At 31.4% G+C, this 15763-nt stretch overlaps 1 protein-coding gene across 4 annotated transcripts in view; it reads left to right on the top strand.

Annotated features, from left to right (window-relative positions):
* Window positions 1–15763, top strand: part of LOC121126676 (serine/threonine-protein kinase tousled-like 2) — a 45914-nt gene that overhangs the window by 24834 nt on the left and 5317 nt on the right. For all 4 annotated transcript variants that reach the window (XR_005867074.2, XM_071892008.1, XM_040721974.2 and 1 more), the window contains exon 8: window positions 3229–3340. Coding sequence is in view for 3 of the 4 variants with exons in the window: in XM_071892008.1 (XP_071748109.1) it covers window positions 3229–3340 (112 nt within the window). In the remaining variant the exon portion in view is untranslated. The remainder of the gene's footprint in view (window positions 1–3228; window positions 3341–15763) is intronic.

Below are 15763 nucleotides of genomic sequence, written 5' to 3'. Positions count from 1 at the left end.
CTTCTGAATACGAGGAAACCTTTGAATAAAATGTTAAAAAGTTAGAAATTGTACTATCTATACATAAAATATAAATATAAATTATGTACTTTTTATGTGTATAAGAAAAGCTTAAGTCAGAAATGCTTATGTAGGAGACCTAATTTCTATAAAAACATTTTTTGGTGAATTTTCCCGAAATTAATATATCTGATTTCCTCCATATATTTATCTAATTTATACTTTGTAAGTATTTGGGTTCGAGTAACTTCCGATTTCTCAAATACATACGTCCACTTTCACCCTTGACAATATAAGACCGATGATTTTCGCAAATAGAATCTATAATCCCAATAGAATCCCATTCTATCTTAATAGGATTTCGAACTCGGACCCGATGTCCAACTTCAAGTATTGGTGAATCCTGAGCACCCATAGAATTCATATCTCCCATCTGCTTACGTTTTCTCTCCTTACGATCTTAATTATGGAGTTGGATATTCTTTGATATTATGATTCATCTGCAGGAATCGAAGCTCGTAGTTTTTTTCGAAATAACCACTCAGCAGGTAATAGACCAACCCACTTTGGTGTATTTCTCCACTCTAGTATCGCTGAAGTAAATTGGTATATGTTTGCACTTCTATTTTTCCAGCATTTTTTAACAAGATCTTTCCTTTCTTTAACGACTGATTCAGCATGTCTGTTGCATTGGGGATAGTGTGAACTTAATTTTTCATCTTCAATTTTAAAATTATTACAAAATTCTTTTAATTCTATGGATTTGTATTGAGGTCTCCCATCGGTTCTCAAACGGTTTGGAATTCCAAATATCGTCATGTGAACTTTTAACGCACCGACCACATTTTTTGTATTTGGAGCCTTGTGAGATTGGATCACAGAGGGCCATCCGCTGTATCGGTCTACATAAAATTTGATATATTTCCCTCCATATTCGAAAATATCTGCTGAAGTCACTTCATATGGTCTCTTGGCAAATCCTCAATAATTGTCTCAGCAGGCTGACTATTTCCAAATCGTTGTCATTTTTCACAAGTCTGAATTTTTTGACCAATGTTATTCTGAAAATTTGCCCAATAGTATAGTATCTGGCTCTTTTTTTCGCTCTTGGCATCCCCAAATGGGTTTCAGGAAGTCCTTCGTAAAATTTGGTACGAATTTTCTTTGGCACTATAATTTTACAATTGTCCACTAATATTAATCTTCCCCTAGCTTCTTTTTCCACGGATTAACTGTCCACATTTTCTTGTATAGATGCGATGGATGGGTTGGTGGTAACTTCCTGATGTCCTTTCCTTCTCGTAATGACTGACATATTAGTATATAATCTTCGTCTATTTCTGCTGTGTCAAACATTTCATCTAACTCTTTGTCTTCTTTTTATATTTTATAACAAATGACTTTGCATATTTTGCTCATCCAACTGTAATTTTGACATAAAATTCAAAGAATAAAATCTGCGGAAAGCCTTCATCCAGTTCTTGAAATTTTATAAGACTATCGTTGACTTCTAGAGGGTTTGGTTTATAGTGAAACATCTATTCGGGTTCTTCTATCGACTCTGTAGTAATATATTGAAAATCAAGTTAGTTAAATTAAACTTAACTAGATTAAAAAATAAATAAGAAACTTAAAATTAACTTTAACTTAACTAGATAATTTTCTTTGAAATCAAAATTAACCTTAATTCAACTAGTTATTAAAAAAAATAACTTCAACTTAACCCTTTAAAATGATAAGTTATCTTGCCCATCACTGCTAAGACCATGACGAAGTCCAACGAGGCCACGTACTTATTTCAGCAGGACGGGACTTCATCCCATACTGCTTATATTATACGAGATATGTATGGGTATTAACATGAACTTCTGTTCCTAGAACCTTTGGCCCCCTCTTCCAGATCTTAATCAATGGGATTACTCCTTTTCGTGGCAAATTGAGAAGAAGGCCTGCAAAGTCCGCCACCCGAATATTGTTGCCTTATTATTGAGACCTCCGTGTACCAACAGTAGAGGTTCAAGTTAAAGGACTACGTTGCCAAGTGTGGAGGCGGTTGGAGGCTGTCATTTAGGCTGATGATGGTCAGATTCATAATTAATATGTATTGTTATAGTAAAAAATATTATAAAATAAAATTTTCTATGTACAACATCATTCTGATCAATTATGAGTATTTTAATGACTACTTAGAGGCAGGTCTCAGTACTTTTTCTACATCTGGTATAGTTTGCATGAGATTCGATCCATTGAATTGACGTTGGTCACAGTAGACTTGATTTGAATTATATTGTCTTGTGAAGTAAAATTGAAAGTAACGTGCATACTTCTCCAACAGTGTATCTGAGGAAAAAATGGGTAATGAGTCGGTAATAATTTACTTATACTAGTTTTTTGGGTTGTATTTTTGATTTCTTCATAATAATCCAGTATTGATCGACATGTTTTACTCGCTATAATACAATATTTCCAAAATGATATTTCAAATATTCATATTTTTCGGATATTATTGTTGAAGCATACTTTCCCTCATTTCCATGTTTTCCCCTATTATATATGTGTCTTTCCATGAGGAATTTTACGAAAAAACGGATTTGACTCAAATTTGATTTGTGGTATTAGTGACAAGGAATAATTTTTTTGGATTTGTAACTCAATCCAAGTATAGTCCAATCAATGGTATTTTCGTACATTTATTATATTTTACTTTATAAATGAAGTTATTATCTTTATAAATTTCATCATTACCCATAATTCTATAAACTTTCCTCTACACTTATTTACAAATAGGTGTTTAATCTTTAGATACTTATAATTTCAAAAAAATTTAAGATTAAAAACCAAAGTCATGGTTTGCTCCTTTTTTCATTACAAAAAAGAATAATACAATTTTAAAAAGTTTTGTTTAGCCATTTGATAGTTTTTCTATGATAGATTATACTTGTCTATCATTCCTTTGGTTTACAAGATATTGGTAAACAAAATTTCATCAAAATGCTAACTTCCTCTTTAATACTTGTCAATAATACCACATACCAAATTTTAGTAAAGGTATCTATCCTCGTGAAAATTTATCATGGAATGACTCAGATATATATGCATATTTCTTTCGGGCTTAGTGTATTGTCTTATCAAATTCAATTAGAAAAAATAATTACTCAAACTAATATACTTTTTTTTTTAGTGGTGACAAGATAAGTTACTTTCTTATTTTTTAAATTATATTTCCAGCATAAAGTGATATCAGAAAGGGAGGCCCGTTCTATTGTTATGCAAGTTGTATCAGCTTTAAAGTATTTGAACGAAATTCAACCTCCGGTTATTCATTATGATCTCAAACCAGGTAATTCTATTTAGATTAATTAAAAATTTTGACGTTATAATATTTGTATGTTCGTTTGTCCTGTATGGATATCCAACCCAAATTTTGGATGACAATCCTAAATCTTTAAGACGTCCCATGGAACATTATTTGTTAAATGACGTCATCATAGAAAACAGTTAGTGACGTAATGACAAATCAATCTTTACCAATTTTATGAGGATAAATATAGTTTAGTTTGCCCTAACTTTCGAATAAGACCTAATTACGTAAGCTGCTATATATATTTCTGCCATAGGCTACATTAAGTGTTGCCAGGAGTAATTTGACATTTCCTTTGGTAAGTTTGCCATTATTATTGTAGCATAATCATACTCAGAATGTTTTGACGTACGCCCATCATTTGTGTAGTGTACAGTGACTTGAAAAAGTTAATATGGTAATAAAATGGAATTAAGTCGTTAACTTTTTTGTGCGATCATTTTTTAACGTTCCACGTGGATTATCACAACAAGAGTACATTGACTAACTTAAATCTTTGTATGGTGATGAAGCTCCATCCTACAGCACTGTAAAAACTGGTTTAATGAATTCAATCGTTGCCGTCGCTTACTCAAAGACGAATTCCGTGAAGGTCATCCAAAAACGGCCGTTGTGCCAGAGAACATTTATGCCGTAGGTGAAGTGATAATGCAAGTTTGTCAAGAGACATACCGTGAGATAGAATTATCCTTGGGCATTTCTTTCACCAGTATACATTCGATATTGCATGTACATCTGGCCTTAAAAAAAAAAGTTTGTTCTTGTTGGATCCTGCACAATTTGACAATCGTGCAAAAGAAGGGTCGTGTCGATTGGTGCAATGAAATGTTGAAAAAAATACGCTCGCGGTGCTTCAAAAGACGTTTATAAGATAAGCACAGGTGACGAATCATTGATCTATGCGTATGAGTAAGAAACAAAACAACAATCGACTGTGTGGGTCTTCGAAGAATAGCCAAATCCATCGTAAGTTGTTCGTGGAAGAAGCACTTTGAAGCAAATGGTCGCCTGTTTCTTCAGCCAAACTGGTCATGTGGCGACTGTTCCACTTCGTAGGACGGTCAATTCTGAGTTGTACATCACAATTTGTTTGTTTGCCTGAAGGCTTCGGAGAATTTCGAAAAACGAATAAGAAAATACCAATCATTGTTTACCATGACAATGTGAGCTCTCACACATCGGCTCAAACCAGCGCCTTTTTGACAGGACAAAACGTTGAATTGATGTGTCATCCGATATACAGCCCTGACTTGGCACCCAATGACCTATTTTTATTCCTGCACATCAAGAAATAAATGTGTGATCAACGATTTTCGTCACCAGAAGATGCTGTTGAAGTGTTTAAAAACCATGTTTTGGAGGTTTCTCAATCGGAGTGGAATAAGAGCTCTGACAATTGGTTTGAGTGCATGCGAAAGTTTATAAATCATGCTGGATAGTACTTTGAAAAACCAGAAAACCATTTTTGTTTATAAATATTTGCATTTTCATCATTAGGTCAGAAATATATATATATAGTCTACGTATTCTCGTACATTATAGATACTTTTACTATTTGAAGTATTACTAAACTAATTCAATTGGTAATTTGAGATGTTTTACTATAATAAAAGTCAAAAAATATATATGTTATTCATGAGAACACACACTTGTGTTTAAAATTTACTCATGTACTCTGCCCATGAATTAAAAAATAATGATAACAGTTTTTGAAATTATTAGGATTTGCAACTCTAACAATAGTTCCACAAGTCTTTTTCTGCCCTTTTCCATACACTCTACAAAAATATCATCCCTACACATAAATAGCTAAGAGTCTATTTAAAAAAATTACCTGCTGTTATGCTGAGAAAAAAAAATAGTTGAAATAATTTATTTTTCAAAGCTGTTATCATTTTTATTTTATTAATTAGAAAATCTGAGTATAGAGTAATTACTAGTACATGGGATCATAAAAGAGAGTAACACTGAAAATTTGTTTGGGAGTTATAGGTTGGAGTACTTGAATGTTGACATCGAGTAATTGTTACCAATATGTCCTTGCTATATTAGGATTGGGATTTGTGTTTATTTCCTTCCTCCCACGACTGATGCGACTGATCTAATAGAAACTTCATCACAGCTAAGCTCATCTCCTCCCAAAAATTCTTCAAATTGTCATGATCACCATTTGTACTCATTAATGACAGAAAGCAACACTAGTGTAAAAATGTTGGATATATGTAAGGGTTAGTCCTTTTTGGACTCAGAGTATAATTGAGGATCCAGATCGGATTAATTCCTGTCCAAGTCATTATGTCTCGTCAATCTATAGAAATGCAGTCGGATTAGTGTTTATTCCCTTTTTTTTGATCAATCTCGCAGCTAATCTATTCACTAAGCTGCTTTTTTTACTTACATTATTGTCATGGCCTGTGTTACATAACTTTTCAGTTGCTTATTTTATAGCATACTGGCAGTTCATATTTTCTACACCTCGATAAATAGCTACCTATGTGAGTAGGAACCAGCTGTTTCCCATTATTGCCACGTTTTTGACATCATCATGAAGTCAATTTCTTTACTCATCGAAAATATTTTCTTTTGACAAAATTTGTCATTACTACATGTGTTTAAAAAAAAGGCCCTTTCTCGGCCAGACTCGATCTCTCCAATATTTTCTTTTTTTCTTATAGAGGACTCATTATGCTTGGATACAAATGAGTTAATAAACTGCTTAAATCTCATTCCTTCTTCGATGAAAAATATGACATCCGACGAGCGCAAGACCATTATCACTTTTTAATTTCGATTTTTATTTTATTCCTGAAGAGAGAAAACCTAATTACAAAATATCCGAGGAGTAAAAGTGAGGATTTGTTGCCGAGTTAAAAGTAAAGGTTATTGCTGAACTCAGAGTATAATTGAGAATTGGAATAGGGCAAAGAGAGAACGGAGCGCACACCTCAATAGCAATTATACAAACTCAATCCTATTTTTTTTAAAAAGAGAAGGAGAATAAATAAAAAGAGTAGTAATTTCCTAACGATAAACCATATAAATATATCACCTTTTATAACATAATTTTAAATTTTAAGCAATTTTCAGCAGCTTTAAATGCCAAACATTTAGAGGTTGAAAGTTTTAATTGTCATTTTCCTGTTCTTCTGCTTAAATAATGATAATAGGTCTGGGGTTCAGCCTGCAGGCATTCCAGGATATTCATTTTTTTGCATAGTGTTATAAAAGCTATTAGCTTGGGTCCCATGAAAAACACTGAAACCGGAGTAAGTTAAGATCGAGCATATAATGCCAAAATACCACGTTAATACACTTAGATCCCCTTTAGAAGTTAATAAAATGTTAATATTATACCTGATGCTATTACCGTGGGTTACTACTCCTATGCAATAACATCTCAAAAGACGGAACTGCCTCCCCCCTCTCGCATTTAGCGACAGGATTTTTCCAATGCCCATATTTTTTTTCAATATTGCTATCATTAAAAGTATATTAGCTGTCATGGTATATGTTTAGAAAATAACAACATTTCTTGTTAATTATCATGCAACACTCTAAGAATGGATTTCGGACTTGTAATGACTACATTATTGATAACAATGTACTTTACCAATTATTAAGTTTATTCTAATGCATTAGGGTAAAAAATAAATAATAAAATAAACGACAAATCTAGCTTTTTGAAACTTTTAGGGGTGTTTCTTTAAAGTAAGGTGATAACCTAGAGGTAGGTGTTGATCGTTTAGAGAATCAAGCTAGTTATCAATCTCGAGGATATTAGATATTCACAAATAGTTGCAAGCTTTTTGAACTTCTTTGGTTTTGTTGATATTTCTGCAGGCAAATTCTCTATTTCTGAAGAAGACTTTTCTGGAAACGGATTGAGAGCATCTGTTTGTGATGATCCCGTCCCTCTCTGAGTCAGAGGATTAGCTTTACTTATATAATTTATACTTCCCTCTCTTACAATTAGTTTATTACATGTACTCTTACCACAAGAATTACTGTTTCTAAATAATTAATTTTTTCCATTAGGTATGGTCTTTCTCCATTAATGTTTATCAGTTGCTTCAATTAAATTAGCACAATAACTCTCTGCTTCCTTAACTTCTTCCACTACATTCTCCAACACGATTTCTACATCGTTTTACTGAGAATTAATAACAGTTGCTACCTTTGAACTTTTATTTTGGATCATATCGATAGGATCATGCCATTTAACAAATCGGTTCTCACAGTCCCTTGCAAAGTGTCCTGTCTTATAATATTTAGCACAGGCAATATCGTGCCCAGCATAAGTTATTTTGGGTTTGAAACCCTTAATTGAAATAAAACCAGGTATTTCATATCTAAGGTTGCTTTTATCATGAAGTTCCCGTTTCTCACATCTCCCGTCTTGAATCAACATTCCCTAGCAGGAAAAGCTATCTCTCCAAATTCATTCATGACATCTCCAATATCCCCAGTTGTTACATCCTCATGTAGAGAATGTATTAAAATACTTTTATTATGTATAATTAGATTTCCATCGTTGTCCTTATGTTGACTCTTAAGACCTCTGACAGCTCTTGAAAGTCCCTTAAAATTCCATTCCTTTCTTCTAATAACGAATCAATCTTGAGCATTTGTCAAAGACACACCAATATCAATTGCTTTTAAAGAAGCATATTAGTGGGGTATATTTAGCACTATTTTTGTGAGTGAATTTGGACAGCTTTGCCTAGTTTAGTATTATTCGGGGTTGCTAAACCCTCTTTGTCTATGTTATATATATATGACGAAATAATAAATTTTGATTTGGGGGTAAAAGTAATTGGCTATCTGTGGTATTGGAGTAATGAGCTGCCTCTTGCAGATAGATTAGTTTTAGATGTTTTGATGGTACCTAGTGAAGATACAACTTTTGGTCAAATACGTTTATTAGAAAGAGATGTACCCTTAACTTTGTCTATTAAGAGAATACTACAGTTTATGGTTTCATCAAAGGATGTATTACATGCAAAGACTTGGGGTTAAAATAGATAATAGTTAAAAATCTTTTTACACCTAGGGTATACACGAATTCCTTTGACTTTTTTTGCTCTAATTTAATAATTGATGTTCTCAATGTCATAGTTGGTAGGTCTGTTAGGAAGCTGGTCACCTATTATAGACTTCAGGTCTATAATAATCCTGTTCTTATTCGCTTTAAATGCAAAGGTCCACTTCAGAGCTTGCAGATAGGTAAGTCCCGCAGTATTTTCATCTGAAGATGTACTCATATTTTAACTTATAATTCTCGCAATATCATTAGTTCAGTCTTTAAGCCTCAAATGGTATATTGTACATTAGAATGGGGCACTTAGAGAAGGCCTTCCAGGTAATAGAATTACCAAAATTTAGTTAAAATTCCCGTTTGTCTTAATATATATACTATGGATATTTTTTAATACGATCACAAATGCTTTAGTCCTAGTTCAAACCTAGATTAACAAAGGACAAGGTTGATAGTTTTTTGACATTCTCCGTTTCTATGGATTGTAAGTAAACAAGTGAAGAACTTTCAGCCAGCTAAACAGTTGTTGTTATAAATGTTAGATCTTTATCTATTTCCATCTAAAGTTGGGGTAAACTTTATTGTATTACACCTATTTCATTTTTACAGGAAGCACACAAATTCTTTACACCTGTTCAGCGTTCTATTGTACAGCTTATATCGACGAATAAGAAGCACTCGATGTACCAAATAGATGTCTAACGTAACATTTTTCACAAATCGGATTTTCCATTCTTTCTCTCACAAAGAAAAGTAATTAATTTTTATCATCATTAGTTATGGCAACTTGGCTTAATATCTTTTTCACATCTGACACCATAGCAGCATTACAAAACGACCATATAAATAATTAATCTTTCAAATCATGCTGCTTCTTGGGACCTACGTAGAGACAATTGTTCAACGAAACCTCATGTTTTGATTTTGTTGATCCATCGAAAATAACTCTTAATTTTCTCGTCAACGGTGCTTCTTTTCTTAATCCATGATGAGGTAAATAACAACAAAGACTACTCTTCAATTTGCTTTGAAGCACACTTTCTATAAATAATAGCTGTGTTTATATATGTACTTTTTTTTTAAATATTGTTTTGCAAATTACGGGTATTTTCTAGTGAATTAATTCTTCTCACAGCCTTCCTCCTTGTAATGATTAAACTCTATATTTTTTTCTTAAAGGTGTAGAAGCACTTCAATGGTAGCATCTTGAAGTCTTCGTAACCTACTATTAAATAATTTTCAGTTTGTTTCTCTTCTACTGAAAATACCGATTTGAACTTAATATGCAGTCTTCCATCTGCCAGAATTTTGTTAAATTTGGTTCTCCTTCATTATTTGTCATTAGAGAAAATACAAATCTCTAATAAATTCTTCCTTTAATGTCAGTAGTAATAATCCATACTAAACTTCTACCATATCTTAATGGATTATCGAGGAGAAACAATGGAATTTTTTCTCCACCAATTAATATATCTAAATTTTTTGGAAAGTTGATTTTATTGGCTAACAAAATGTTTTTCAAGTTAGGATTATAAACTACTATTCGAGGGTCACACATTATAATCCGATAATTCACTGACTATATAAGCTTAAAATTTCACCAAATTTAACCACATGTCTTTTAACGATAAAAAGTGTGGATCGTATTCACTTGTCAACTCTGGCATATCATCTACCCCAGTGATTTCGAGTATTATCATACTCCTTTTATTTCTTACAACTGTAAGTAAAAGCTGCACCAGATTTACTTAGCAGTGGTCTTTATTATTTAATTCTTGAGTAGTACCATCCTTTCCTAAATAGATTCAATTATATTCAAAACCTGATTGAATATTCGTGTGTGGTCATAATAGGCAGACCGTAACCTTGAGGATTTCTTCGGGAGTTATAATTGTAAGTCCTTGTTTGACTCATAATATAATTTTGGATCGACATCAGAGTAATTCTAGCAAGTGATCTTATTTCTTTCCTTGTCTCCTTCATCCTTTGTCACTGGGAATTGAAGCTCATGTAATAAAATGTCATGAATATTATATCTTCTCTCCTCCAATACTTCCTTCCAATGGTCAGGAATACCATGTTGGTCTTTAATTTCTTTTCTTTTTTATCTTGCCCATTCTACAGGGGATTTTCATCATTAATGATACCATTGTTGTGAATAATAAGGATGAAATCCTTCAGAGTCATTACAAATATATATATATATGGATTTGAATTCTTCCTTGATCTTCCAGAGTGGGTTTTTTCCCAATTTTGCAACATATAATAATCAATAATGATAACCATGCATTTCTTAGGTCCGGACTTCGACTCAAGTCCTGATCCTAATAATTTTTTCATGGACTCCTCTGAGACCTGGAAGCATTTGTAATCTGAGGCATGATGACAGAAAAGAAAAAAAATTTGGACTTTACTTAACTTCACTACTGGCTCTTACTCATATTTCAAAAATAGTTCAAGCCCTTAATAATTATTTAATATAATACACAACTTCTTCCATATCATTCTCTACGCTATCCTACAACGCTGATTTGAGTTGTACTAATAATTAAGGGCATCTATTAATTATACTGTCCAGAAAATAAAACTCCAGTTCTGATAACATTCCAATGATATCTATACATAGAAACGATGTAGCACAATAGACAACGTGTTCAGGAGAAATTTTTCTCTTGAACTCAATGTGAGAAGGTTCATATAATTATGAATTAAAAATAAAATTATGTTATGACCTTCAAATAACATACCAAAATATATATATCAAGTCCATCTTTTATTTTTGGCAAAAAAATTTCAAATCGGAAATCTGGAAGAAAGTTGCTCAAAACTCTTTTGCACTAATTTTGTAAAAAAAAAATAAAGCAGGAAAAATATTTATTGCATCGTAGGAAAAACACAACTCTATGAATATTTGTTGCGTACTACTTCAAGGAACAAAAAATTTGTAGGCAATAATGCTGATAAAATTTTCTGGAAATTGACAATTCTATGATTGAATCTTTAAAAAAATTGTGCAAATGAATCGTTTTTTGACATTTCTTAAAAATTGAATATTGGCGTTTGATTAAAAAAAAAATGAAAAGTTATTCAGAAAAGGACAAATATTTCAATTAAATATCAATTTTTAATGTGTCATAGTTATATGCAAACGAATTTCCAGACAAATTTCTACAAACTTTTATTTTATCTACGAATCCGAGATTGCACTTTGTGCACCTTAAAAAAAACTTATATTTTCACGGATTTCTTATTTTGCCCATATCTTCTTTAATTTTGAATAAATTTAGAGAATGTCCTTATTTGTATAGTTATTCTTTAAGAATCCAGTTAAGTTTTGATTTATAACTAAATCCCCTTTCTAGTCTCCTTGAGCTCCCAAAAAACAATTTTTGTGTTGTGGATATAGTATAAGACTCTCACACCACATCGGGAATTTTCAGCCCTCTAGGTCCAACGGTTTGGGCACACATAAAGAACACACACACAAACTCTATTTTATATATGTATATACAGATGTTCAAAATATAATATTAAAATATAAAAATGGTATAAAACTGTGAAATTTGATTATAAAAATTGATTGATTTTTTTCACAACATTTACTAAATTGTCTAGCTCAACAAAATTGGTTAAAAAAATATATTAATGAAGTGATTATAGATAACATAAATTGACCAATTATGGGTAAAGAATATAAAAAAAAGACAAGTGAAATAGAAAATTTAAGAAAAGACAAGTGAAATAGAAAATTTAAGAAAAGACAAGTGAAATAGAAAATTTAAGAAAAGATTATATCATAAAATATTAATAACAGTATATTAAAACGAAAAACGTTACAATCAAACATAATTTCCGTAAATTGAAACTTGTTTTTTTATTTTTAAATTTTAATGATGGTTCCATTTTATTTAGAAAACATCTTAGAAATGTTTACAGTACATATTTGTCTTCTTTAGGGAGTTAACATCTCTTGGTATACTGAATACCTCTTCGAATCGGAAAACTAGTATCACTATTATTTATTCCAGGTGCAATGTCTCGTAATTTCATGTATCCCACATTTTCTAATATTATCTCAGATAACCTAATATTAAATTACTCTAGTGTTAAACAATTGTTACACATGTAAGCAAGGGGAATCTTTCTTTTAATGTTGTGGTAGTTTTTGGAAATTCATTGTTTTACAAACTAAGCCATATGTATCAAATGCATTTTTTGATGACATAGACAACAATCTTTGTAACTTTGTTGTAGTCCCAGACGTTATGGCTTACATTGATTAAATTCTAAATACAAACGGCATTTTAATACTTTAAAGATGGCCGGGAATAACGATTAATACTATAACAGAACGGTGTAATTTAAAAAAGATGAAAAGAAAGAAATAACGTGCTATGCAGTATTCCCATTGAATTTATTATTACTTTCAGAGGGAAAGTTTTTATTTACGTCACTTTACATATGCAGGGTGACCCGTAAATCTTAAAACTTAAAGGTCACCCTGATCTAACAAGATACAAGATCTAACAGTTAAATTCTGACAAAGTTTGACATCATCAAGATCAATAAAGAGGGTTAACGTCCAAATATGAGAGTATTAGTAACCATTTTGTTCCGATTTTGGCACAAAAATATCGAAAATAACCATATAAACGACTATTGCTGAATTAACTCCAATAGGATACGGTACCAGGCAAAGTTTCCGGGGCAAAGCCCTTAACTTTTCTCTAGATGTCCAAGGGGTTAATGTCCAAGAAGCTGGAGGCATAATATTGGGTAACTCAAAAGTGAAATTTCAGATCTGTATCTCAATTTAGGCCTGAGCTCTTTTTCATAACGAATTTGGAATAAATCGACTTGAAACACCTTGCTTTTTTTATTGTAGTTCGTGAATCAGTCATCTGATTTATACATATAATACATTATTTTATAGCTATTGAGTTATGCTACAAATACTTTAAACAATTTTTGTCTATTCAGTTATAAACAATTATGGCTGACATTGACCACATTTATACTTTAAATATCTAAAGCTAATGTCTACTGATTTAGATAAAACTTTTATCCGAACAAAATAAAATCAATATCTCGCCTTTAAAAAAAAAACAAAAAAAAAAAGCGTGTTGGGCTTGGAGGATATGAAAAGTTTTTGAAATGTGAGCATCCTAATAAAAAATTATAACTGTAAGATGGTGCAACCACATTGGGCGTAGTTCATATTAAAGAACTCTGGGAAAGAGTGGACCGACAAAATATCAACAACGACATAAATAAATGGGGAAGAAACAAGATTCTCATCTACAGATTGAAGGAGTACTAAAAAACATAATTTACATGGAGAGTGAACGATTTTCAGGAATATATCAAATGAACGAGCACTAAGTTGTATTTTGACATAGGAAAATTATATTGATAATTATTTACAGATTGTTTTCATTTAATTTCTCATTGTCATTTTCAATCCTTGGTTCAAAAATGCTCCTATCCATTTTTAATCAAATATTTAAAGAAGCGTTGGAATCTTCATCATCATTTTTCTGATGCACTTCATCTTCCTAAATTATGAAATTGTGTTCATAGTGTGGAAATCAATAATAAAGTCGATACCATTCTCCCTAATCTATACTAATATTATAGTATTCAAGCAAGTGATAATTTGAAACAAGCAATTCTTTTTTAATTATAAAGATATAAGTTAAATCAATAAGTTGAAACGGATTTCAATATACATAAATAAATTTAAAGTGACTATCTGGATATCCTCAAATATGTACTAAATGTTCACATTCTATAAAGAGAAAAAGTAATAGTTAAAAAAATCATACAAAGTTGTATGAGTCAAGCTTTGTGTAGGATGATAACAATATTTCAAGGGTATTGCACCATTTTGAATTGACGTTATCAGATCAATTTGTTCAATTATTATAGGGTCATATACATGATAAAAGAAATAAAGGAAAGGAAAGGGTAGACAAGAGAGAGGAAGAAAGAAGAAGCGGTATAAATCAAAAAGTTTATTTTAGTAAATCCATCTTGAGAGTGGAATCTTGAATCCAAGATCAGTTTTCATCAATGGAGAGGAGTCTTCATATGAAAATGCAACCGCTCTTGTACTATGAAGGATTGAATTGCTGGTCCCACTCAACTGGCTCTTTCTACTAAGATTTGATTGGAAAGGTAGAGAATCCACTGCGAGGACTCCTGTAAATGTGATTAAAGGAATATCTACTTGCTTCGTCCTCGGAGTGGATTATCTAATGACTAATTACCTATTTAGCGGGTATGATGCTGTAAGAAAATACAAATATCTACTCACACTTACCAACAGGGTTGTTTAATATTTTGTAATTTGTATAAACAGATGCAATTTTTACGTCTCATTATGCTTCATTAAATTACACTTTGTAAAAAAAATCAGATCTTCAAACACCCACTGGCTAAACCCCTCATTCATTATTATTATTTAAGCCATGGAATACGAAATGACGATTAGTATATCAACTGTCCAAAGAATATTCGACTTTCACATTTTTCTCTTCACAAGTTTTCTAAATTTATCATTTAAAATCATTGATTCTCATTTTTTTGTCTGTAACTTATTCAATTTGTATACACAAGTTACAACTTGTACACAACATATGTGTACAACTTATTATATGTACATACATATATAACAAAATATATATTTTTTACATATATGTACAACTTGTTATATAACCGAGTATAAATTATTAATGAATTTTCAATGAATCCTCTTTTATTTTGATCTACAGCCTCAATTCACTGTTTTAATGATGATCTACAGCCTCAATTCACCGTTTTAATGATATTTTAGAAGCTTTAATAATTAAGTAATGGAGTCTAGGCTCGTATATTTTTATTTTTAACGGTTTTTATAATGGTCTTCTGTGACTTTTTTTTAGTTATAATCTCACTGTTTTTTTTTTCTTCTTGGCTTTGTAAGGGAGCTTTAAGTTTCTTGTCCTCTTTTAAAGCCATTTATCGAGCGAAATGTTCTTTTAAACTTCATTTAATTACTTCAAGCTTTTTCTTCATTTTAAAGTTTATCTTCTGTGGTCCTAGATCCCCAATCATGTAAATATTCTTCTTTTTTTGAAATTTTTGGATATTATTAAGAAACTTATGACTTATTTTTAAAATTCGATATTCTTAGCTTTCCACTATAGGGAAGTAGATGAATAAATTATTTATTTTGAAAGTTTTAAAATATCTGGACATAAGGCAACATGCATTTTTAGTTCTCTTTATGCAAACTTTCATCTTGGCATGCATTTACATTTTCATGATTGTTCAAATGGGTCAGGGGTCTCCAGGTCTGAAACGTACCTTATTGACTGATTTGAATG

The sequence above is a fragment of the Lepeophtheirus salmonis genome, chromosome 12 (genome assembly GCF_016086655.4).
Source record: "Lepeophtheirus salmonis chromosome 12, UVic_Lsal_1.4, whole genome shotgun sequence".
Lineage (NCBI taxonomy): Eukaryota > Metazoa > Arthropoda > Copepoda > Siphonostomatoida > Caligidae > Lepeophtheirus > Lepeophtheirus salmonis.
Note: the sequence above shows the minus strand (reverse complement) of the source record. Positions and strands in the feature narration are given on the sequence as shown.